The 27,250-nt window shown below is 43.0% G+C and overlaps 1 protein-coding gene across 1 annotated transcript in view; it reads right to left on the reverse strand.

Moving 5' to 3' along the window:
• Positions 1 to 1,980: 1,980 nt before the first annotated feature.
• cntn2 (contactin 2) overlaps positions 1,981 to 27,250 on the reverse strand; it is a 110,586-nt gene continuing 85,316 nt past the window's right edge. The window contains exons 11-23 of the mRNA XM_085272768.1: positions 27,061 to 27,211; positions 23,760 to 23,887; positions 22,026 to 22,201; positions 12,768 to 12,888; positions 11,845 to 12,003; positions 10,863 to 11,012; positions 9,657 to 9,727; positions 8,948 to 9,182; positions 7,311 to 7,426; positions 6,457 to 6,643; positions 5,617 to 5,729; positions 4,294 to 4,462; positions 1,981 to 3,314 (exon numbers count right to left, since the gene is read on the reverse strand). Coding sequence (XP_085128894.1) covers positions 3,205 to 3,314; positions 4,294 to 4,462; positions 5,617 to 5,729; positions 6,457 to 6,643; positions 7,311 to 7,426; positions 8,948 to 9,182; positions 9,657 to 9,727; positions 10,863 to 11,012; positions 11,845 to 12,003; positions 12,768 to 12,888; positions 22,026 to 22,201; positions 23,760 to 23,887; positions 27,061 to 27,211 — 1,886 coding nt within the window. The 3' untranslated portion in view covers positions 1,981 to 3,204. The remainder of the gene's footprint in view (positions 3,315 to 4,293; positions 4,463 to 5,616; positions 5,730 to 6,456; positions 6,644 to 7,310; positions 7,427 to 8,947; positions 9,183 to 9,656; positions 9,728 to 10,862; positions 11,013 to 11,844; positions 12,004 to 12,767; positions 12,889 to 22,025; positions 22,202 to 23,759; positions 23,888 to 27,060; positions 27,212 to 27,250) is intronic.

Consider the following 27,250-nt stretch of genomic DNA (forward strand, 5'->3'; position numbering starts at 1 on the left):
AATTGATTTATACTGTGTACGTTTGCATTTTTGGTCATGGAGAAAATGTTATTGGGAGTATTGGGAGTTATTGGGAGCACTCCAGGTCATTTTCCCATTTGAGTGTTGGTAGCGCGATAGATACATCAGTGTTGGAAATTACTTTGCATAGTTTGGAGGTTATTCTTCTGGGGTGAGTGATTTTCATTATTTCTTCAGCTAATCTTTCCGTCAGCTTCCACCTTGGGAGCGCTGTCTCCTTGAGCTGGCCTTTTCTTTTGCAGCAGTCAGTGAAAACAAAGTGTTTTCGCCTTTCGTGCGATTGTGTCGTTTTACATGTTGGTTGCCTTTCAGTCATTTTGATTTTGGGGAACATTTTCTTCAATCCCATCATCATCATCATCATCATCATCATCCATGAAGTTCTACGGTGTAATAGCATTTCTGTTAGGACTACAACCTATTCTCCTGGCAATTCTCGCTCCAGCTTCAAGCTCAGTGCTGTGCAATTGCAAGAGCTTGATTTACACTTTTCACATATACAAGTCTGTACCATCTGTAAGCTCTGGTGAGCGCAAACAGCATGTAAATCTCTCGCTCAGCTGGGAGCGCTGTCTCTGTTGTCCTCTGTTTATGCTAGATGAAATCGCTCCCTGGGCCACTCTTGCTTCCCCAGGCTTCAAATGCATCTTTTAACTTGTGCACAAGGATTCAAGAATCTCTGAGGTAAAGCCAAATTCAGTTGTCTCTCAATGTCAGCTGAAAATAACAGGATGTCAAAAAAATAAATGAATCTGAAATCCTCTGATTGTCGGCACATGTCTGCACCTCTCATTCTCCCCTTTGGCTGAATGGGGGGATAAAAGCTTAAGTGACCTTCTTCTGATAGGTTAAAAAACTATAGTAATAGCCTTAAATGCTTTGCAATCTTCTTGGATTGACACAGAGATGGTGATCCACTGCTTCCACAGCTTCCTTAAGTAAGCCAAGAAGCGCTCGCAGCATAAATACTAACATTCAAGTTCATCTTCCATCAACTGCATCTCAACACTGCATGCAGAAGGTGAGGAGATATTTCTCACCTTAGGCAGTAGACCATATGTTCTGTGCAACCAACCTATATGGAGGCGGAGGAAGGGGGGGGGGTCATCTCAAGTCATTTTATTCACCAAAAAACCCCAAAACAAAAACGGCATGTATATGCAACCATTTGCTCATAGTTCACTCTTGGGGAAATCTGCTCCAAAGCTGCTCCATCAAACATTGATCTCTAGTTGCGCTGCAATAGCTTATCAGCATTAGGGTGTTTAGGTTTTCATTTCCAAATGATATTCATCTGTGTAAGTTGTAGTAGAAGTGTACTTTCAGATTTCGGCTAAGGGGCTCAGTGACTTATTGGCTGGGCCTGGATGGCGAGGCTCATCCATACCCCAACACTGCTTTAGCAAGGTGGTGCATTCAGCGTGGCTTGCACATATCTGCATGAGTATGGAAGTCTATTCAGTCCACCATATTGAGTCTTTTATTTTTAATCTGTTTTTATTCCATAGTTAATTAATCCTCCTTCCTAGCCTTTTGACAACCACTACGCTTGGTGCCATCAGACACCAGCAAAGAGAAAAGCAAGCTAGTGACTCATACTCACGCTCCCTGTCTGAAGCTTCCCCAGCCTCCTCTCATAGCATCAGTTTCTCTTATTAAGCCTTTTGCATTGTATAGCTATCAGTCATGTATTGATTGTTATCCTGTGTAAGGACAGCAGAACTATTTCCATGATTATTCTGAGCAGATTATTAAGAAACCGTGATGTGGCTAAAAGGGGGATTTTATGTCTTTAAGAGATTATTTGGGGATATTACAATAAAATGATGTTAGAAAACTTATCCTACAATGCTACTATATATGGTTGGGATTAGGGGAAAGTGATGGCGATGACTCAGCATTAGACAGTGTGACTGACGTAACACAGGAATGTAAAAATCCACCAGTGTGACTTCTCACTTACTGACTTAGGAACAGACTGTATTAACAATGAACAGCATATTAAGCGCTGCATGCATTAGCAATAACATTTGGTACAGATGTAAAATAACAACAGAACCTCGTCCAGTACAAACTCAGTTTGAAGCATTGCAGTGTTTTACGGGTAGAAAAGCAAAACGATGCATTCCTGCCAACAGCTTAGACCAAAGCAGCAGCTACCATTCAAACCAAGTCAAAGGTTCTGAGTATATCAACAACAAAATAATAAAAAAACAGCAGTTTTCAGCACGTGACGTGTATGTTTGATCTTAACTCTCGAGCTGTAGATAAAAATGTACATGACAGCGGCCACATGTTTCCTGTAAAGTGTGGTGGAGCAGAATCGTTACATAAGAGCTGATAACGGGGTTACAGTGAGGACAGTTTACAACACTGCTGATAACTTTGGTGATCGGTCATCTATCCCTGCTGCTCTGGCCTTTTCATCTCAGCCTATCAGCACAAGAGACACTGAGAGTAAACCCGAGAAACACAAACACAAGTATTTTTACATTCCTGTCAAAACGATTCAAAGAAAAAACAAAAAAACATCAACAAAGAATTAAATACAATCAAATTTCAATTCCCTGAAATGAAACAAGACATCAAACAGTATAATAATCATCTAGACACGTGAGACAAGCACAGAGACAGTAGCTGGAAACAACAGTTAGCAGTTCTTTAGAGCCTCGGGTTTATGCTGTGTTCACACTGTGAGCAACAAGAGAAGCACTTTGTGATTCAAACAGGAGACGCAGGTGAAAGAGCTGGATTCTGTCTCTAATTCGCCACCTGGCAGGTTTAGCAGAACGCTTGACCATCAGCCTCTCTGGTATTTCGTCACACGTTCAGTTGGTAAAGTGACAAATGCTCTAACATCACCTGTAGACTCAGTAAGCAACCTGCCCTCAGTGTGAACACGCAGACCTCCACCACGTTGACTCTATTATTACATTTACACCTGAAGTCCTGCCAACTACAGTTTCAAGGACACATGTGTCAGCCACATGTGTCCCAGTAAGGCATGGTTTATACTGAGAGCAGTGCACAAACATAATACCTCCTGCAGACATTTTACAAAGATCCTTGTCATTATTAAAAGCGAATCCCCGTGTTTCCCACCCCCGGACCCACACCCACCTATCCATAAAGGAGAGCATTAGTTTCAAGCCACCCATAAGAAAAAGTTCCGACTGGCCGAGATCACAGGCCTGACACCACCGCAGAAATGAGCAGAGCCAAGCCTGAGAGGAGGTGGGCATGGGGACAGGGCAGTGTGGAGGAGGCATCCTTCTGCACCATCATACCAGTCCCTACAACACAGAGAGCACATGGACAGCTCAGCGTACATGTGGCTATAGCTCTGACTTGAAACAGCATTACTATCACAGCTATGGAAGCCTAGACGACAACAAGAAACGTACACAAATAAAAACATCTCCTGGCTTGACCTTCATTTATAACCAGCATGCACTAAACGGCTAACATTTAAAGCCATAAATGTTTATGATCAACATTATAAATATCCTTATCAAACCATATCTCGGAGATAACATGGCCTTGGATAAATGCAGGTTCCAGGGGTCGTTTTTCTTCTGCATAACTATTTATCGATAAGAGCGTACGTGCATGGAATCAAAGTGCTGCAAACAGGTAAAAAGGTGAATAGAGTTTGTATAACGGCTTTTCACTGGTCCCTGAGAGTGCACAGTAAACATGTTTCTATACACAGTCCCCAAAGTTAACAGGCTTCAAATGAGCTGGACAGCTGACCAATAACCACATTCAGGTGAGGCCTGCTCATTTTTTCACTGTCATCGTGAATATAAGCGAAGGACCCAATCACGAGGCTGGAAAAGCTATGAAAACTTTCCAAATCGACCTCAACCTTAAAAAAAGCAGAGCAGCGTGAAAAGGCCTGCAAGACCACAGAGGACTGAAGTGACAGCTAAAACAAGTCTTTGAGGAGGGGAGTGTATCACTGAGAGGCTCTGGAATCACTGCCTTCACCAATGGAAATACAGGGGCACAAAATCCATGTGGCTGGTTTCCCTCAAGAAGACTAGAGCAGACTCTGTCATAGCTAACAGAGTCTGTACAGTTTAGAAACCTTTAGACTGCGTGGAGACGATGCTGCAGCAGAGGCCTGTGTTGGAAACCACGAAGCAAATCTGGCCTAATGTAACACAGCCAGGGAGCAAAAAGTGTTTTCCTTTCATTATTTGCACTATTTTTTAACTAATGAACTATTAAACCGGAGAAATATATGGTTTGTGCTTCCTGATTTGTCACCTGAATCCCGGGACACGATAATCTCGTGTGCTGGCCCGTCCCCGCCCTCGCCCCATGACCAAATCTCCAACACAATGTAAGCCTTGTCTTTGGGCAGCGGCAGGCTCACTGACGTCTTCGTCTTGTCCAGAAACTTCAAAGCTGCCTGGTCCTCGTGCTTGTACAGAACCTGGAGACAGAACAAAGTCTTTTTACAGTGTTTATCTGTTGATTTGATAAAGTTATCTTTGGGTGATTATAACATGACACAAGCTTATAAACAAGATCTTTGACTTTGTTTTACAGCCAGTTTATTGGTTCACATAATTCCACGATGAGGTGAGCTGTTTCACGATGAACCTTACCGAGCATGAGCGCTGCAGCAGAAAGAAAGCAGTTAATCCAACACACCTGTATGTGCTCAGAATACAGACATGACAATCCTCGAGTCCCTGAATGCTGGAGGAAAAAGAAGGATTTTCCCCAGGATAACATTTTTATATTCCCAAAGCCAAATCACAGCACTGCTAACTGTCCAGCTGTGAGCTCTGATCGCAGGCTTGCTCTTTTCTTATGATCGACTGTTACAAACTTTCTTTTAAGTCACAAGTACTGTAAACCATGCTACATGCAAGTGGCTTTAAGTTCCGACCGTAAATACAGATTCAAATGTATAAAGCATATCAACCACCTCCTGCCCACAGAGTGACAGAACACGTTGGACCATTACAAATGAACAAAAGCTGCAGTTTAAAATAAGCACAGATCAAATGTCCTTGGGCCACGTTGGAGACATGCTCAGACTAATGGGCTTTCCTGCACTTGGTCAAGCAGCCAGTGCAGACCATCCTGCTGACTGGTATCCCAATCCCACTACAAGTCTTTTATTATTGTTAATAAGCATGCAGGTGGGTGACAGGTATCAACGTGTACTCCATATGAATATTAGGAGAAGATAACAACGTTCTCAGGGTCACAACCATTTAAGATTTTCCAGGGGAAACTCCAAAATGTGAGAAGCTGATGATGCTTCAGCATGCATGCACAGAGAGTGCTCAGGACTGAATAAGACCAAATAAACTGATCAGGAAGGCTGGCTCTGTGATTGGCTGCACGCTGCAAACACCTGCAGATGTGACGCTGCTGGTACAGGGTGGTGAAAGTGTATCACAGCTAATCTTGACCACCATCTGCATCACCGGACAGGCAGCAGCTTACTTCTGTAACAGCCTGGCCCAGCTCTTATGCATTAAGACTATGCAACGCGCTTGCCTAGCAAACACTCGGATTATTTCTCCACATGTGGGATCAATAACATAAATCGTATTTAGATCCAGGACTCACTTTGTAGCCCAGTATGGCTGACTCGTTGTGCATGGCTGTCACTTGGTCCCATCTCACCGTGACCCGCGAGCCGTGAGCCTTCCACGACACGCTGCCCGGAGGACGATTGGGAGCTGAGAAGGAAAAAGCACATTTCAAAAGAATCGAGCTCATCCCTTTCAGTAGAAATGATGCATCCTGAGTAACAGCAGCCATTTTCATGTGTATCACTGTGAGGGTATTGACCCTGTATAACAAAGTCACACCAGACAGAGTGGTGATTAGAAGAGCACAGACTGCTGGACGCAGCTTTACAGCTGCTCCATGAATGCAGCTTCCAAAGGGAACATTTGCATCTGAAGTGATTAAAGCTTCAGATCTGCTTTAACTTTAGTAAGCAGAGTAAACTCTCCTATAAAAGCACGTGGTTGACTCAGTCAGCAGAAGCAAAGCAGGATGGTTTCCTGTCGGGCATCACTGTGCTGGGGCCTGCTCGCCTCCAGGACAGAAACATTGAATTAATCTGATTTTAATGAGCTGTCATTCAAAATAAGTCCTGAGTCACTTACATGTAATGAATATTGAAGATATAAAATATGACATTTATGATTAAATTACAAGAAATAAATGTGTTCATGACATTCTCATTATCTGAGATGTATTATCGTGAAGAGCAAACACCAACGAGCAGCCAGCTGGATGTTACACCTGCATAATTTAAACGCAGTCGTATATGGTCTGAAAGGTTCGTGTGTCCTTTGCACGGGTGTGAGAGCAGACGTCTCTGTGAGTGAGTTGTCTTTGCTTTATGTTACGTGCTCTGTGCTGTCATCTTTCTAACAGAGAGCGCTGCACCCGTACGTGGTTTCCTGGTGGTGACGGCGGTGCGTGGCGAGGGCGGTCCTGTGCCGGCACTGTTGTATGCCAGAACAGCGACGTGGTATCGAGTGCTGGGTCGAAGTCCGGACACCCTGGCTGTCGGCTCCAGGCCCGCCGTCCTCACGCGGTCCGCTGCTGCTTCTCTTTCGTGCTGCCGCCAGTACCGGATCTGTTGACGCACAATGACACATCGCTACAGACCTTTCACTCGTCTTTCTTCAGCTTATACATTTATACTCTTTTTAAAGCGTCCTTGGGTTTCTTCAAAGGTATTATTATTATTATTATTAATGTTGTCTTATAAACTCCATGTGAACAGTACTCAGAGCCTTCACTTTCAGACACACATGCTGTCCACAGCACATGACAAAGTTTGAAATAACACAAGGTTTTACATGATACAAAGCCATCAGACTGCTGTCATTTTCTATTATTTCCTCCACATATCTGTTCCTGCTGTTTTTAAGCTCGTAGTTTGATATAAATTGATGATACATGGCTGCACCCTGTGGATGAGCATTCACTCTTTAATGAGCACACATACTGTGAGTATGCATGCATTGTGCTACTGCTCCAGCTATCTGTGTGCTATCAATATGTCAGGTTATTTAGCTTCCTTTCCTTTGACATTTTCCTGGTCTGTTATATTCTGAACATTATTTACTGAAACGTTTTCCTTACTGTGGTCATTTAGGCCGTGCGTGTCCCATACACACAGTTATCACCTAAGAGACCAGCTTTTTGTGACTGCACGATATGTTTTCTCAGTTGTCCACATATTTGTGATAGTTACAGGCTATGCTGCTTTACAGGGATGAAGTCACTGAGTTCGTCACCTCGTATCCTCTCAGGATGCCATTGGTGCTGAGCTGCTGCACAGGCTCCCAGGAAACCTGGATCTCAAAGGCGGACAGTGCCGTGGCATTGATGCTGGAAGGTCCCACGGTTGGCTCTGTGAGGAGTCAGCCAGAGTGTAAAAGGTTAGCAATGTGCAGTATGTGCACTGTCTCACATAATTATATACTCTTACAGTGTTGTCCACTTTTCTGCTGCAGCTTTGCTGACCATGTTCTTACTGTGCTTGATTAACCAGCCCATATGTATCAGGCTTTTCATTACATGGACTACTACCATCAGTCAAGTTGTAAGTGAGCTGACTGTGACCCTTTCTAAAACTATGGCTGCCCTCTAGTGGTTACAGAAAAGACTGCAGGTGGAGTTACATTAGAAATCTTCTTGTGATCTTCAGAAACACTGGAAACTGATCCCTGCCCCGTGCTCTCACAGCCTTCCATCGTGCATGGATCTGAAATGTTGTTTGTCTCATGTCTCTAAGTATAAGAATGGTGTATGGACCTGCAAGTGAAGTAGGAGCTGACTGTACACACCACTGTGTCTTGTCTTAATTAAGTACACAGATGTGTAAACTTGCTAACGACATATAGAACCAATTGAGCTTATATAGATTATGTATTGTAGACGTGCAGGTTGGGAGCTTCAGCTAATGTCCTCATTAAACATTCAGGTGAGACTTCCAGTATCTAGAGTTTATTCAGAAACACTGAGTGTCAGCTCTGCAAACAGAGGCAGGACCGCGGCTGGAACAAGACTGCAGTAATAATGAGAAAGTCTTTGCAGCTGAGTTAAAGAGGCATGGGTGCACTCCCACAGTTTGAGACCTCTTTAGGCTAGACTTCAGTCAGCCATGAACAGCTACAGAGGCTGTTCATGGCGGTGGTTTCAGTTCCAGCTCTGTACACTCGAGTTAGCGCGTCTGCGTTTCTGTATTCCTGCTCCACAAACTCAGACATGAGGAGGAGAATGGATGGATGCTTTCTTGATACCAGGTTCTTTCTGTTTCTTGTCCTCTGCGTCTCCTGTGCAAATCAGTCTTGTCTCTGTGTTCTTTTACCTGTCTGAGTAATCACCTGGTGTATTTCACCTCCCTAACTACCTCGTGTGTGTTTTAAGTCCAACATGCTAAGATGCTGCTGCTGGTAAACTGGACGTTCACTTCAGAGTGCTCTGGTAGAGTAGAAACCAGTACATTCAGCTTTGAATACCAACCTGCTGTTGACTGAATGTCACACAGTATCTGAGCAGTGTTCAAACCTCATATCTACAGCTGGGATGTGGTGGGATGGTGGACTGGTTCCATGATAGAAGCAGATTACACTGGAAACAGGAACCGTGGCACGCTTCTCATGTGGTCCCACAAACGTGTTTAGTAAGAAACAGTTTCTTGGTTCATTCATGTCATTTAAACAGAACGCTGTGCAGGTGAGCTCAGAGTCACTGAGTCAGTTCAACGTTTACAGTGAACCAGTCGACATCTTCGTGTGCACAAGCACATCCACCACAAACTACTTCTGTACAAAGCAGTGATGCGATCAGAGCAGTTCGGACGGACACTGGGACATCTGCCACAATGATCACACCGTGGTGGAAGTAGCTGAACGTCAGCGGTACTCACCTTCCTCTGCAGAGTGCACCACAGCCACCTGGCTAAACGGGCCTTCTCCTTTGCGGTTATAAGCTTTGATCTTCACTTCAAAGGGAGTGTACGCTGCCAGACTGCTGTTGTAGTAAACATGTCGAGAGGACTCTACACGTGGAACTCGCACCTCTGTCCATGATGATGTGTCCTTCTTTCTGAACCCCAAGATGTACCCGAAGCCGTCACCGTTCTGGTATTCTCTGGCCATGGGCTGGAGACAAAATCAGACATCCTCACACACCAAGTCTGAACCCAGCTGTCCCAGTAACACCATCATGATCACAGTGATACCACAGTATCTCCAGTACTGATCATGGTTAACTGCTCGTGTTTCTGTCTTTCTGTCTAATTGAATCTCTGTAAGTGTCTTATACTGTTTCCTACTTGTAATCGGAATACCACCGTTTTGGGTCTGGCCCAAGAGTGGACGATTAACACCTCGGTCTCATTAACACTGCCTCTAAAATCACAGTATCTGTTTGTACTGGAACACCCGACAATAACCTGGCCCATAACACTAGAATGAAACTGTAACAACTAACCTGATACTAGATTACATTTTATGAATGAAACGAAAATAAAATGACTATTTGTTAACGAATGAATGAAAAACTTTGAAAACATATGAACCTAAATTCAGCTCTGTTTGGAAAATAGAGAAAACCCATTTGGCCTTTCCACTCACCGTCCATGTAACGATGAGCTCATCACGGTCTCCTCCACCACCTCCCAGTCCACTCGGGGCCACAGTGGGAGCTGAGGGCCAACAGGACAAAGACACAAGATGAACCACGAGTGTGGATCAATGTACCAAAGTGCCTTTGAAAACTGGAAAGTACTGCTTTCAAGAGACAGTGACACACCAAATCTTTTTTAGTATTTATATACTCTCAGAAAAAATAGAGTACAGCATCAAATCAATGAAACTTCCTGCTCAGGAGAGTGGGTTGTTAATCAGTTTCATATGCGTCAGTGTTAATGAAATGAATGGTGCTGTACACGGGCATATATACTGCCTGTGACACTGTTTAACGTGAGCAGTTTGATGGTCCGGGGAGGAGGATGCACAGACCTCTACAGTGCAACGGCTCAATCCTTGGACCTGCTGTCAGACCCTACGCTGGCTCCTCCTGGTGCATGAGGATGTGAGAGCTTGCAGGCACTTCCTGGATGATGAAGGAATTGATCCAATGAACTTGCCTCCAAGCTCACCACACCTCAATCCAACACAACATCTTTAGCACATGTTTCTGTACCTAAGAGTTTCCAGCCTGAGCTCAGCGATGGTCCAGACCTGGGAGCAGATGATCAGGACACCATCAGGCATTTGGAATATGTCCGGATTAGCATACACACAGCACATGGAAGCCATATAAACTACTATCATTTTGAGTTAGATGGCATTTTGGCTTTCCACGTCATTTTTTCAATTCCAGGTTGTCTTTGAATTTAGCTCTCTGTCTTGGGTTGGGGGGGGGGCGGGTGTCTCTGGCTCCGCTGCAGTGGAGGGGTGGTGCCAGGGCAGCTGCTGCCACTCAGTAATCAGATTCTCCCTTTTTTCAGTGACGTTGGGGCTGGAGTGGACCGCAGAGTGTGGAGTGGAGACTGAAACGCTGACTGCCCCGACGTCAGAGTGACGGAAAGGAAAAGTACGTGGGGTGCGTTCATTTCACACAAATGATGTAACACCAGATCTCAGTCCGACAGAGGTCCTCTGGGATGTGACAGGAGCTGACAAATCAACTGCAAGATGCTACGATATCAGTACGGGCCAGAGGAACCATGGTGAACCTGTGCCAGAAAGAACTAAGGCAGCTCCGAACCAGCTGGTTCTGATGTAAACATCTGGTTCATGAACAGCTGTCCAAACTACCTCAAATGTGCAACTTACCTGCTTGCAGTGTCCGAACGATGTGGGAAGGCATGCTAGGCTCTCCACTGCCCAAGATGTTGCTGGCGATAACCTGGAATTCATAATCCGTCCAGGGAATCAATCCTGTCACACGAGCTGACTCTGCGTTTCCTTCAATGTTCACTGGATCTGGTGGACAGTGACACGTTTATTTCAATCAAAAACACTGATAGGAAAGTTTTACTGACCAACACTGTGCTAATGTATGAACACAGACACACCCAGTTCACTTTAATAACAACCCGACCCGATGAGTGTGTGAGTATACTGATACTAATGCTGTACAGGTTTCATGTATGCGCTTCCATCAGAAGCGTGTTAAAGAAGTCTGACATGCAGACGGACAGCAACATGTTTGAATCGCCACCATCTTCACTCGTCCTGTACGTCCGTCTGAGTTTCATCGTCAGCATTATTCCCTGTTTCACAGTGTGAGTCTGCCCTCAGCTCTGCTGCAGGTTTCCTCGCTGTTGTCACGGAGGGCTTGCTAACAGGGGCTCATCTGTTTGTTGGGGTTTTTCTCTGGGTCTTTACCTTCAAATATAAAGTGTCTGTATGTGACTGTACGCATGTGATTCAGGGCTGTATACATTTAATTCCAACAGTTTTTAGTTCCAGTAAAAACTGTCCTGACAAACATCTCAGTGTGTTATCTACAAGACCTGATAAATGACAAATACAGAAGAGAAAACAGAGTTATTTATAACAATGTTGGAGAGGCTGGAGTGTGTGCTACTGACTGACTGAGTCTCTGAGCAGGGATGTGATGAAAAAGCTGAGAACACCAACATCAGCCTGACATCTCAGAACAATCGATAAAAACTCCGTGAGAATGAAATCCTTTTGCTGCATTCTTGTTATCATTGTATTGTTGGTTGTGTTATTACTGTGGTTTTGTTATTACTAGAAGCACAACAAGAATACTCCTTTTGTTCAGGTGTATGGTTAAAGACACACACACCTGTCCTCATCTTCCTCCACTCAGACGACAGAGGAGAGCGGCCCATGATGACGTATTTGCCGATAGGACTGTGGTTATCGTAACCACGGCTCCACCTGAGTTCCACTGATGTCTCAGCCACGTTCTTCACCAACAAACCTCCAGGAGGTCCTGGGGGTCCTGTTCAAACCAGAGACAAGTTTAAACATATGACACAATCTCCACATCGACAGAGTAAAGCAGTAAAGGTTGGTTTACCATAACACACGTCACACAATGTCAGATATCTGCCTACTGCTACGTAGATGCCAAATCCTTACTTTAACACCAGGAGGCGCTATGCTAACTCCAGACTTATTACAGCTGTATAGGTTGAGCTACTCCCCAGTAAAACCTGTGATCCCTTTTCTCCTTTGCAAATCCACCTCCTATTATCTTCTTGCTTTAGTGTGACTGCCCATCTTATCATTGTTCTGTGATTATTCTTGTCCAGCAGCTTTCCAAACCTTTGAGTTGCCTTTAATAAACACAGGCGGCTTTAGTGCATAGAATAAAGTGCTGTCTTTGAAAAACATGAGTGTGACAACTACAGTTTCATCTTTTTTAAAAACTACTATGTGAGTTTAATTACATTTGCTTTCATTAAAACAGAAAGCTATCATATGGGTCTCTTTGCCCTGAAGCTGTCTTCCCATGCAGTGTTAGCTTAAACATCACACGAGTCCATAGACGGGACCCTCACAGGTAATGCTTGGCAGTGTTCTGAGTGTGATCTAAAACTCATGCTCACAAGCATTATAATCTATGTTCAGTTCAATTCATCTTTATTTATACAAATCACAACAACAGTCACCTCACAGGGTTTTATATAGCAAAACCAAAACAGGCCTTATTATGTAAATGCAGAGTAGTGAGAGTATGACATCAGAGGACAGCTGTTTCACCTCGAACCACCAGCTTAGCTGAGGCTGCGGCGCTGTCCACCACGGTCTGAGCTGTGCACACGTACGTCCCCGCCTGGCTCAGCTGAGCCCTCACAATCAACAGGTCACCAGTGTTTTCCTTCTGAAAGGACACACACACACACACACACACAGACACACAGACACACACAGAGACAGAGACAGACACACACACACACACACACACACACAGACACACACAGAGACAGAGACAGACACACACACACACACACACACAGACACACACAGAGACACACACACACACACACACACACACACAGACACACACAGAGACAGACACACACAGACACACACACACACACACACACACACAGACACACACAGAGACAGAGACAGACACACACACACACACACACACACACACACACAGACACACACAGAGACACACACACACACACACACACACACAGACACACACAGAGACAGACACACACAGACACACACACACACACACACACACAGACACACACAGACACACACAGAGACAGACACACACAGACACACACACACACACACACACACACACACACAGACACACACACACACAGAGACAGACACACACACACACACACACACACACAGACACACACACACACACACACACACAGACACACACAGAGACAGACACACACAGACACACACACACACACACACACACACAGACACACACGCACACAGAGACAGACACACACACACACACACACACACACACACACACACACACACACACACACACACACACAGACACACACACACACAGAGACAGACACACACACACACACACACACACACACACACAGAGACAGACACACACAGAGACAGACACACACAGACACACACACACACACAGACACACACAGACACACACACACACACACAGACACACACAGACACACACACACACACACACACACACACACACACACAGAGAGAAAGAAAACAAATGTCATGAGTCTAAGTGGAGTTCGGTCATTCTGAGTATATTTGGGGAATCGGATTCTTGAAGAAAACTGGTTCCCAGTACTCCAATTCCCACTTGTCAGTTCTTGCTCTCACTCTGATCAGCTGATTTCATTTCAGGTGTCAGAGGAGAAAAACAGTGAGTCCAGAGCGTGGACATGGACATTTATTTTTATTGTGCAAAGACGAGATAAAAAACGTGGAAAAGCATCCAGGGCCGAAACAACTGCATATGCTGATAACACAACTTCAGTTCTTTGCAAGCATCTGCACAGACCAAGAACCAGAGTGAAAGCTGAGGGAAAGCGACTGGATAAGTGATATCGGTACTGGAGGTTTAATACAAAGAACATGTTTATTATGAGGAAAAGATGCTATTTCTTCAGTGCTCAGGTCATGTGCATTCAAAAGCTTCAATGAAACTGGAACTTAAACATGCTAAAGAACAGCTAGGTATGCAGCCTATCCTTAGCCCTGACAATAGCTAGCCAAGACACTGCAGCCAGTTTTAAGCTAGTTCAGGGGTCACGACCTTTAAGACCCAAAGAGCCGTTTGGAGCCGGTTTCCACGCAAAAGAAAACTCTGGGAGCCACAAATACTTTGTGACATCTAAGATGAAGATAACACTGTATATACTGTTTTTTACCTTTATGCTTTGTGTGAACAACTAAGGTGTGTTGCTTATGACATCCATGAAGTGCTACAGAGAAAATTACATTTTATTTATGTAACTAACACATTTTGAACTCTTAAAGAAATATAACAAAAGGAAAGCTGAACTAAAATGATCCAGCAAACAAAAACTGCTGTGAGCCGCCCTTATATCGCCTTTGGGCTTTTGGAGCCTTGACCTGACTTTTAAAAAAGATATATATATATATATAAAAAAGATATAAACAATGAAAAATAGATATTTGCAGAATTCTGCCTAAATATGTATTTTACCTGGTTAATGTGTGTGGCGGGGCGTGGTCTGCTGCACCGCTGCAGGGGAGGCGACACACCTGAGCGGCACCCGCAATCATGCCTCGCCGCCTTAACGTCTGTGCTGTTGTGTTGGTGTGTGTCGGGCTGTGAGCTGCAAAGCTACAGCCGGCTGTGTGCGCACAGCAACCGTGTGTGAACAGTGGTCAATAAAGAGATGCTGAAAAGCGCGTTCATGGAAACATCGTCGGGTCTGCTGTGATATGTTTACAACGGGACGTCTGCTCCTGAACCTCTGCGCACAGCGTCTGCAGGTCGGGGCTGTACGAAGTCACTTTATCTTTACAGGACTGTAAGCTGTCGTCTGTGAGGCGTGAGCGTGTTTGTTTTAACACAGTTCACGGTGGAGCTGATGTGACGCTTATTTTGAGCGATAATAATAGAATATAATTTTATTTTTATATTTTAATATCACAATAATCTTTCAATTTAGAACTACAAGTTATAAAAGAACATAAATAAAATACACTTCAGCTAAATACTTCTAATTTATTTTCCCAAACCACGTGGAGCCGCAGTGTAAGGACTAAAGAGCCGCGGCTCCGGAGCCGCAGGTTGTCGACCCCTGAGCTAGACCTTTATAGCAACATCTTATTACATCAACTTTCATGAAACAGTTAAATGTAAGGAGCAGGGACGTGAAATAGACATTAATCTCATTTAAAAGCATATACCTGTGAGTTATGCCACCGTTATATTCATTAATGAAGTAACTAGATCGCCTATAGCAGTTCAGTCCACCTAAAATCAACTCTGACTTTTTAACTGCTTTTTCTAACTTTCTCGCTGAAACCCTGCTCTTATCTCCAAATATACTACTGCTTTTAACATGGACAACACATCAAATTCAGCCACAAGAGATTTTATATGCTGGCTGGACAATTTTGGCTTACACCAATATATGAACGTTCCCAAACACTCCAAAGGACACATTTTGGATCTTGTTTGCTGCATTGGTGTCACCCCTAAGAACTGTGCTGTTTTGGCCTCTTTCAGACCATAAATTAGTTTTATTCAGTGTTAGTCTCCCACTATACAAAAATAAACAAAACCGCTCAATTACTTTTAGAAATATTAGGGGCATTGATCTATCAGCTCTTTCCCATGGCATTAATAACTTACCTACCATTGATGCCTCAGCTTCCATAGACGACCTGCTATCTCACTATAACAATGAACTTATCAACCTCTTAGATACCTTGGCTCCCCAAAAAACTCGAACTGTTTCTTTCTCTCGCTCTGCACCATGGTACTCATCTGAACTTCGCCAACTTAAAGCTACTGGACGCCGCCTGGAACGTCTCTCCAGGAAAACAGGACTTACTATTCACAAGGACATGTATCTCAGTCATATACAACACTATAAAGAAGCTATTCATCATGCTAAATCTGCTTACTACACCTCTGTTATTGAATCCGCTGAAGGAAACACTCGCACTTTGTTTTCTACATTACACAATACTGTTAAACCCCCAGATACCTTTGCCATACATACACACTCTGCCAGTCTGCAACAAATTTATGGACTTGTTTTACACCAAGACTGAGAATCTTCATCAACACTTGCCCTCGTCCTGTGATATGGTCAAATGTATCTGCATTTTTTGTCCTTCTCAGCTGTCATCCTCTCTGTCCAATTTTGAACTTCCCACAATAACTCAGCCATCTTCCATAATTACTTAAAGTCGTCATCGTGTAAACTTGATCCACTGCCGACAATTCTGGTCAAACTCTCATTCCCGTCTCTTGCCCCACTGATTGCTAATATCGTACACTCCTCTCTTATATCTGGTTCTGTTCCTTCTTCCCTTAAAACTGCAATAATAACTCCCATACTAAAAAAGAACGGTTCAGATCCCTCCAATCTAAATAATTTCAGGCCAATTTCAAATCTCCCTTTCTTAGCAAAAATTCTTGAAAAGATAGTGGCTGCACAGGTTCATCGTCATCTCACTGGAAATAACTTGTACGAACAGTTTCAGTCCGGCTTCCGTTCATGTCACAGCACAGAAACATCTCTAGTAAAAATCACCAATGATCTTCTGCTTGCAGCTGACTCTGGACTCATCTCCATCTTCATTCTCGACCTTACAGCAGCTTTTGACACTATCTCCCACCGCATCTTTCTTCACAGATTAGCATCTATTGGCATCAATGGTACAGCACTCGCCTGGTTTACCTCTTATCTCTCTGGCTGCTCACAGTTTGTTCAGTTACTCCCTCACAGATCAGCATCTACTCCAGTTAATTCTGGTGAACCCCAAGGCTCTGTCCTGGGTCCTTTACTTTTTATCATCTATCTCCTACCCCTAGATAATATTTTTAGGAAGCATAACATCCAGTTTCACTGCTACGCAGATGACACCCAGCTCTACTCTTCGTCCCTCACTCACACCACACAGTACCGCCATACTTGTCAATGCTCTCGTCACATCTCATCTGGATTGCTGTAATTCTCTTCTCTATGGTTTACCTCATAAATCATCCATAAACTGCAGTTGGTTCAAAATACAGCTGCTCGTATTATTTCCAGAACTAGATCCACTGAACATATAACACCAGTTCTTAAACAGCTCCATTGGCTCCCAGTTCACCTCCGTGTCAAGATCCTGCTTCTCACTTTCAAAGCGCTTCATAACCTCGCTCCTCCATATCTATCCGATCTTCTCCACACATCCTCGCCCCTTCGTACACTCCGCTCTTCCTCAGCTTCCCTTCTGTCAGTTCCACCTGCTCGCCTGACTACCATGGGACTCAGAGCCTTTAGTTGTTCTGCCCCGAGACTTTGGATGCACTCCCACTTGCTCTCCGGACCACACACTGTCTCACCACTTTTAAATCACTACTCAAAACCCATCTGTTTAGAATTGCATACACCTGATCTGTCTTAGGCCATTTTTACCTGCTCAGTTTTTATATTTGCTTTTATACTTTTATGACTGTTTATGTCTAAATTTTATCTGCCATGTTTGCTATATATACATTTTTCTTATGTTTTTTATGGTATTGTTTACGTGCTACTGTGAGGTGACCTTGGGGGTCTGAAAGGCGCCTATAAATAAAATCTATTATTATTTATTGTTATCCGGTTGTTCAGTCTAACGTCACTAGCCGTGTCTGGGCCTAAACTCCGCTGCAGGTCCATATATCAAACGATCACTATGGCATTACTGAGAGTTGAAAAACTGTCTAAAGTCTTTCATATTTAATAAAATGATCAGCGTTCTGCTCTACCAGGTGTAACAATTGAGTTTAACATCCAGGCATCCATGAAAACGGAATTTATGACATTTAACGGAGTTAGAAGTTAGCAGGAAGTTAGCTCGCTAGCTTCTATCTAAATACAATATAGCATGTCCTGACTGCGGGGTTTTGGAAACAAATTAAAACGTACAGCTCTGTTATCACTTCCAACATAAATGAAGACAGAAAACTAAACAGCAGTGACGTTTGTAGGGTTACTGAAGTTTGGCTAGCTGGTATATAATGATGTGCTACGTGACCGCTAGCGACACAGCTATGTTAGCATAATATAAACAAGCTAACTTTTTTCCCACTCGATAAAAGTTAACGTGAGTGTTCTCGGTGGTCAGGAACAAATGTAATCGCATGGCAGGATGCTGTAAAAGGACCAAACTTCAGCCAGGAGAACAACTGAGATAATCCATCCACAATACGAGGTTAGTCATTCATATACTGCTGCATGGGCTGGGCTGTAGTTACATCCTAAGGTTTTAAAAACTGAGCTTAAATAAATGATTAGCGGTAATAAAAGCCGAGGGAGGTCAACAGGGATCACTGACTGTTTTAGGAGCTTTTTGAGATCAAATAGAAGAAAATACAAAACATTAAACATGTTAACAACACAAAAGCCATATTAAACGCAGACTACTTTAGGTCCGGAAGTAGGATTCGTCGTGTCATCCCTGAACAACCGGATAGTTTCTTTCAGTGTTTTGGAATTTTGGTTTCTTTACAAAATAAATTCAGGTGAAACTACATTTTCATGGAGCAGCAGTTTTCTGTCACGCTTGTTTCAGACAAGCTGCCGAGCTGTGAACCAAAGACTGAACAGACTGGGTCACTGCAAATCTGTGTGATGGAAATACCTATTTATTGATTATATCACATATGTGTTTATTGCACACGGTCGTGAGACAGTTGGAGACATCCGGGCACCGTTTATCGGGTTAAACAGATGGTGGAGCCTTTTGTTCTTGGCACCTTGGGGGGGACCAGCGTAGCAGCGCCCTGCTGAAGGCCCACTCGCTCTCATCCACACCAGAATAAAGGTGTCGATTACAGCTGACTGTGTCTGTGGACTTTGTTAATTAAACTTCTGCCACACCTGCACGTTTCACGATCAAAGCCCTGTTTAAAAAAAATGAAAGGATTCTGGTGATATTCCTTTTTTATTATGATTATCCACAAATACTTCAAAGCTCAAACTAACATTCACTGCATCCTTCTAACAAGCATAGATCTGTGTGTGTAACCTATTTATTTAGACTGAAGCTACATGCAATGTTTGCTAGCATTTAATTGGAGGAACAAGTGGATCTCTTTCTTTTATCTGGATTCATTCACCCTAACATGTGTGACCAGAGGCCTGGATTTTGGCTTATCCCAGTAACTTCAGTGTAAACTCAGACGAGCAGACTAGGCATGAAATCACCGCCTACTGACCAATCAATTCTCAGAAATAGCGTCACCTGGAAAATCTCTCTGCAGGAAGGTTTGATAGGCTTTTCAGTTGCATCTAAAGTCTTTGTGTTTCCATGATAAGCAAGCGAGTGTGAGATCCTGCATTCAAGGTGGAAGGCCAAAGCGGGCCAGCAGAGAGGCGAGTGTGAGAGCCTGAGACCAGGCTGGAGGGCTGGCATAGATCAGGAGGGAGGCAAGTATGAGAGTGCAGAAAGGCTAGAGAGACAGGAGGGCCTGCGAGAAGGTTGCAGGGCCTCTGGAGACCGGGATGGTGAATGGATAGCATAAAGAGATGGAGGCTGATGCAGCTCAGAGGATGAAGCACTTGTTAACAGGAGCACAAATGTGACTTAAAACAGACGAGACTTTGATAACACCATCTTGAATGCCAGCTTTATGTTGACTTACCCTGACTTTAAGATTTGAGTGCCTTAGGAACAGGAAAAGCAGAAACCATACGTAGAAGAAGAGAAAACACAGAAACAGGATGGACTGCGGGTCAGCGGTCCATTTGTGGAAAAGAGGAGCTGAAAACACCAAAGGCACACATTTCCTGCCTATATATTTCTTTAGTGATGAGCTTTGAAATGTGGCCATGGAACATTATGAACAGAAATAGAAGCTTGCAGGTTCTAATTGAAAGCCTATCCTAAATTGGATCTTGAATTCGGGACAGGTGATATGGTGACAGCCAGAATTTGCCAAGGGGAGGATTTAGCCCTCAAAAAATGTCACTCATCCAAGCAATCTGAGTATGAACGACTGGAAAAGGGGCTACAAGGGATCACTAAGGGTTTTGTCTTAGGCAGCAGTTGTCCTTCTCTCCTGGACGGCCTGGAGCTTTCGTTGGGTGCCCTACCAGCTGGGATAACTGCATTTACTTGATGTGATATTCTTCTGCTTCACTGGGCGCTACATCTGGTGACACCCAGTTTGTGCTTCTGTGGATGTGTCAAGCTGATCCATATGCACTGGTTTACAGTACATCATCAATGTCCCCCCTTACTCACCGTCTGCATATGATTGATCGTGAAACTGACCTCCCAGCCCATTGTTCCTTCAGTGGGCTGGTTTCAGTCACTGTGCAAATGTCCTGTTTATAAGGTTGAAACCTGCAGTCAGCTGAGACTGAAGACGTCACCTGATGAGTGAAAACGCGACGCCCTGATGAACTGAATCAACCTTTGGAACATGGATGACTGAGCATGCATCAAGATGGAAAGCACATCACAGCAATTAAAATTCTGAAATGACCTCTTAACTATTACTGACTCTGGGAAATCTGCTGCTTTAGTACTTTTAGACCTCGGTTCTGCTTTTGATATCATATATTATGGTGTCCTTATCTCCTGGCTGTAGGACTTAGTGGGCATCAGAGGGACTGCACTGGAATGGTTTCAATCTGATTTTACTAATCACCTTTGGCTCTGCTTTTAAAGCTCTCCTCACTGAGGACAGGTAGCTAACAGGTGACCAGTTTGTCACACAACCATTCACACTCATGGGAAATTTAGACTCACCAATTACCTAACTACTAATGGCATGTCTTCAGACTGTGGGAAGAAGCTAGCTACCAAAAGGAGGACCTACACAAACACGGGAAGAACATGCAAACTCCAGGCAGATGACGGATTTGAACCTAGGACCTTCATTCTGTGAGGTAACAGTGCTACTCGCCATGGCACAGGGTTAGGGTTAGCCTAAAGCACCAATAAAAACTCAAAACTGAAATTTGTGCTGCTATTTTCTGTGCTGTCTAAGTTCAACTCAATTCAATTTTATGTATATATTCACAACAACAGTTGCCTCAAGGTGCTTTGTATTGTAAGGCAGACCCTACAATAATACATACAGAGAAAACGCAACAATCATATGACCCCCTATGAGCAGCACTTTGGCGACAGTGGGAAGGAAAAACTCCCTTTTAACAGGAAGAAACCTCCAGCAGAACCAGGCTCAGGGAGGGGCGGGGCCATCTGCTGTGATTGGTTGGGGTGAGAGAAGGAAGACGGGATAAAGACATGCTGTGGAAGAGAGACAGAGGTTAATAACAGATATGATTCAGGGCAGAGAGGTCTGTTAACACACAGTGAGTGAAGAAGAAACACCCAGTGCATCATGGGAATCCCCGGCAGCCTACACCTATTGCAGCATAACTAAGGGAGGATTCAGGGTCACCTGGTCCAGCCCTAACTATATGCTTTAGCAAAAAGGAAAGTTTGAAGCCTGATCTTAAAAGTAGAGATAGTGTCTTGAAACCTTGATGAAGCTAAAAGTTAAATATCACAGTCTCAAGAGTGAATGATAGAAGTTACCAAATCAGAATTTTCTGCAGGCTTTCAAACCTGCACTGGTACTAATATAGCACTCCATTTAAATACTCAGAGTTCTTTCTACTACAGGTCACATACATCCAAGCATACACACTCATGCTTCAGTATTTTGCCCAGGAATACTTTGACACAGAGACAGGAGGAGCTGGAGATCGATCGACCATCCTTCCGATTGGTAGGCAAGCTGCAGTATCTTCGCAAGAACCTTCTTTTCAGCACAAACATTATAGGACTCACCCCCTCCACCCGATGGTAAGGCCCAGCAGAGTTCTCCAGGTCCAAAAGGACACCATTGAGAGACCATGTGAAGGTAAGATCCATAGCTGCATCATGGGAGGCATGGCACTGGAGCGTCACATTCTCGCCCTGATTTATGTCGGCATTAGAAGGGGCCAGCGTGATCTTGGTGGCATCTGTGAGGGGGTAAATAGTTCTGATTAGCAAGACCTTGTCCAAATGTCTGAAGATACCAAAATAAAAAATAAACAAGTCTGACAGTTTGGAAAATGTATTCATAGATGTTCTTGTGTACCATTCAAATGCTTTCTTGTTTTCTTCAGTCAGCGGTGCAACATGTCCTGGCCTTACAGAGGGCGTTTTTTAAATCGACAAACAAACTCGTTTTTTCCAGGATAAATGAAGAACTTCTAAATAAATGAGACACCATTTCCTCTCCAGCTTATCTGGAGGGGTAATGTTGGGTTTGATTATTATTTGGGATTAATATAATTAAAAATCTTTTACTGATTGAATAATTATGTAGAAACCTGCAGAAATATCAGTGAAAATGTAAGAATGTGTGGGGCAGATGTAGACATGATAACTGGTACCAGCAGCTTCTCCCCACCAGATTGAACCGGTTAGATAGACAGATGCACATTCACATGTAAAACTCTGCCAGGGGGTCACTCTCTTTTGGGAAGACTGAGTGTTTTACGCCTGTGGTTTTCTAAACAGACCAGTTCCATGTACATGATACTTTTTAATTATTCAATGCTTTAATAAATAGTAATCAAAAGAAGAAGTGTTTTACTGGTGATTCGTCAGGGTGGATAAACAAACATGTTAACAGCTATCTGCCTTAAGGTGTGCATTTAAGGTCACCAGGTCAAATAATTCTGATTGGAGGCTTTCTTTTTCGGAGGAGCCGCAGTAGTGAACACAAGACAATCAACCACTGTGGGACTAGAGCAGCGGTCCCCAACCCCTGGTTCTCGGACCGGTACCGGTCCGTGAGTCGTTTGGTACCGGGCCGCGGTACCGAGGCTCAGGTGTGAAATGTCTGGTTTTCAGGGTTTTTATCGGTTTTCAGCGTTATTTTGTTATCGTTTTTATCGTTAACTCGGTTTTCCTGGGTCTTTTCACGTGTGTTATGAATAAATCTTCTTTTTTTCGGTACCGGTACTGGTTTTATTTTGTTGTATTTATCTGCGACACCTTAAAGGCCGGTCCGTGAAAATATTGTCGGGCATAAACCGGTCCGTAGCGCAAAAAAGGTTGGGGACCACTGGACTAGAGGACTCATATCCTTTCATTACAGGGACACTGGTGTTCCAGCAGTCTCCAGTTCACGTACACTTTTTTGAATTGGTGGGTTGATCTGTGGCTCCTCCAGTCTCCATGCCAAAACTAAGTTTGATTAAGACAGTGAACCCTGAGTTCCTCCTTTTGCATTCATCAGAGTCTGAATGTTATATATTGTCTCGTTCATGCTTGATACAGTCGAAGGTTCAGGACCACTCAGTTCTATTAATTTACGAGAATGCGTTTTCAAACATAATTACATTTCAATGAAATAATTAATTCATGGACGTGTGTCAGAAGAGAACACAAGCAATCCAAAGTGCACAGTTAAGCTTATCTCGACTTTGAGATGATTATAGCGACTAGCAATAGGAACAAAGGCTTCAACTCACTGACATGTGGCATGAGGTTGTTTGTTACTTATGGCTGAGTTGTTGAGTTGTGTACCTCTCACAGACAGGTGTCCAGTGCTGTTGGCTTTGCCGAGGTAGTTTTCAGCAAAGCAGGTGTACTTTCCTTCATCTGCTCTGCTGATGTTATAAATCCACAAGATGCCATCTGGAGTTACTGCTATTCTGAGAAAAGACACAGTACAATATAACCCTTAATTTAATCTAAAACATTGTATGTGTTTGTACATGGAAAACTTAACTTATTCCAAGTTGTCTACGGAGCTTAGAAAGAAAGAAAGACAGCGACTGGACTTCTTAAAGGTTTGTGAAGACATTTCTTTCCTCGCCTAAGAGGTGTGTTCAGTGCTAAAACCAAATGTTTAAGAGTCCCAGGTATTTAAACTCTAGAGGGGTTGACCCTTTAGTCGATACTATTTATCATTTACCTCATCACATGAGCCAAGGTGTCATTTCCACCAGAGGTTTCAGGTGAAACCACTGTGAGCCCTTCTCCCACCATGTGACCTACTTAAGTCACCTAACGCAACAGTCAGTACGAGACTTATCAGTCTTTTAAGTGTTGTGGATGTTATACATGGTTATGCTGAGGATATGTCGGCCAGTTTCTACTGGAAATTCCTTTTGTTAGTGAGGAATTTGCATTTGCACTGTTACATTTTTATATTTTTACTGAAGAAAACAGCTGCTTGTTTCAGTGAAAATACATTGATGGTTTTTTTTGCACTAATAAAGTTGTGGAGTTGTAAAGTATTTTGTCTCACGTCAATTATGTTGTCAGTTATATCGTTATCGCAAATTTCCAAATATATATCGTGATAAATATTTTTGGCCATACTGCCCTGCCGTACGCTCAAATTAAACTTTTCTTTGCTCAAATTAATTTTCTCCCCAAAATGCAATGTTTGTATACAGGCACAAACATAACATTGGTTTATTTTGAGTGTTTTTCTTCTTCATGGGAGGCACATACATTGTTCCATATGCTGAAGTTGAATGCTTTTTGGCAAGTGCTGTTGTGCAATACATATAAACGTCAGAGAGCTGAAATTTGACCTCACTGAGATGTTGAGTTCTAGTTTTGTACTCGCCAATGAGGAGTACATTCTTTGGGAATTAGAGTATAACATGCTAACATGCTCATTATGAACAATGATCATAATGCATGATGCGATGTGCTGCACAGTTAAGCATTATAGCGGAACGTGATTACTCGTTTTTTTTAAATGCCTTTGTTATTATATTTTGACATTGTCCATTAAATTGTTCTTAGTATTTCTTAGTTTCAGACTCAAATGTTTTTCCTCATTTAGTCAACTAAGAAATTGGTCACCAGGAACATCCAACCTGGTAATGACCCACGCCTTTTTTCACACCTTGGCTCATGTAATGAGGCACATGATTAAAACAGGTCAACAACACTCTTAAGGGACAACCCCCACTAGGGCTTCAATCCCTGGGACTGGTTTTAGATTTAAAGAAGCCTCTTGGATGAATCCAGTCGGTTTCTTTCCAAGCTCTAGGGTTTAAAGTTTGTCTGCTATTATTGTAGCCAAACAATTTTGAATTCACACCATTTGCAGATGAGTTTTTGAAAGAATGACAAACTTACATATATCATTAGGTGTATAATGTACACCACTAAAGTGAATTTTAAATCAAACAATCAATATGTAATCTACCGTACTTTTTGGACCATAAGGCGCACCGGATTATAAGGTGGACTGTCAATGAACGGGTCTGTTTTCATACATAAGGTGCACCTGATTATGAGCATTAAGCAAACAAAACAGTCAGATAAATCAAACTTTACTCAGCTCATTCTTCTTGCTTCCTCCACTTCTGTACCATTGATTCATTAATGCTGTATTCTCTCACAGCGGCTCTATTCCCATGTTGTTGCAGTATATTAATGACTAACCTCGTACTGTGGATGGATTATCTCAGTTGTTCTGACTGAAGTTTGGTCCGTTTACAGCATCCTGCTATGCGATTGCATTTGTCTCTAACCATCAGGAACCTTCACGTTAACTTTTATAAGTGGAAAAGTGTTAGTGTTCGTCCTCCAGCTTCACTGTTTATGTTATGCTAACATAGCTGTGTCGCTAGCGATCACGTAGCACATCATTATATACCAGCTAGCCCAACTTCAGTAACCCTACAAACGTCACTGCTGTTTAGTTTCCTGTCTTCATTTATGTTGGAAGTGATAGCAGAGCTGTACGTTTGAATTATTTCAGAAAAATCTCAGTCAGAACATGTTTAGGTGGAAGCTAGCGAGCTAACTTCCTGCTAACGTCTAACTCTGTTATATTTAATAAATTCTGTTTTCATGGATGCCTGCATGTTAAACTTAATAGTTACACCTGGTAAAGCAGCAACACTGATGATTTTATTACAGATGGAAGAATTTAGACTGTTTTTACCTCTCAGTGTTCGTTTGACTTTAGGACCTCAAGAAGAAGGAGTTTAGGACTTGAAGCAGGCAGAGTCTGGGACCCAGATCACTCCGCGAGGCTCCTGACTACAGTAGCTGTAATGCTCCAACAATCCATCAAGCGGTGCGGCTTCGAAGCTTAGCAAAGTCATACTAAAACATTTTTGACAGATTTTTGAGCGCCGTGTAGCACATAAAATCAGTTTGAGGTCAGTAAGCACAACCAGAATTCATACATAAGGTGCGCTGTCGATCTTTGAGAAAATTAAAGGATTTTATATATATATATATAATCCTTATATTGCAGAAAATACGGTAAGTGCACACTTTAAATTTAAATTCAAGGTATTTAACAAAGGTACTATATTAATTGTTATGTTATTACAGCCAATTTTGTATATTGTCTACCATCTCCAAAAACTTAAAATTAACAAAACTGTCTCTGTCTATATATTGTTTTTTAAGTATAGGTTATATATACTTGGCTACTCTGACTGGTATGATAGACTCCTTTACTTGCAACAACATCTCTCTGGACCTCGTGTTGAAAGTTCCATTAAAAATAATAATATACAAATCAATGAGTTCAGTGCTTGGAACAACAGATATTTTATCTGTGTCATTTATCATAGAATAGCATGGGAACAGGCCTCAGCTAGCTGTGAGACTGCTTTCAGTTGTTCTTGTACTATTCATGGAATAGAAGCTTACAAAAATGAAAGACCAAGCAGCCAATGTTCTTTTGCAGCCATCTGTGTGCATCACACTTTGGCCTGAGATGCTACATGAGGGTGCACAAAACAATCAGTGCTAGGATCGACTTTACTGACCATGGTAGTTGACCATACATGCTGTTTACACTGTAGTATGAACTGTAACACTGGCTTAGCTAGGGAAATACCTGCTGCTGTTGGTGAGCAACTCTGTTCCACGACTCCAGAACAGACTGGGCTTCGGGGCAGCTCGAGGGCGACAATCAATCATCACCTGTCCCCCTCTAGCTGCTGGAATAAGCTTCCTTACTGGATTCAACCGGAAGTCTGGAGCCTGAACTGAAAGGAAGAGACACACAAGGATAGGGGAACAAAAGA

This window comes from Mchenga conophoros, linkage group LG5 (genome assembly GCF_057382185.1).
Source record: "Mchenga conophoros isolate Kocher_MC1m ecotype Shallow Benthic linkage group LG5, M_conophoros_male_GT1.1, whole genome shotgun sequence".
In the NCBI taxonomy this organism is placed as follows: Eukaryota; Metazoa; Chordata; class Actinopteri; order Cichliformes; family Cichlidae; genus Mchenga; species Mchenga conophoros.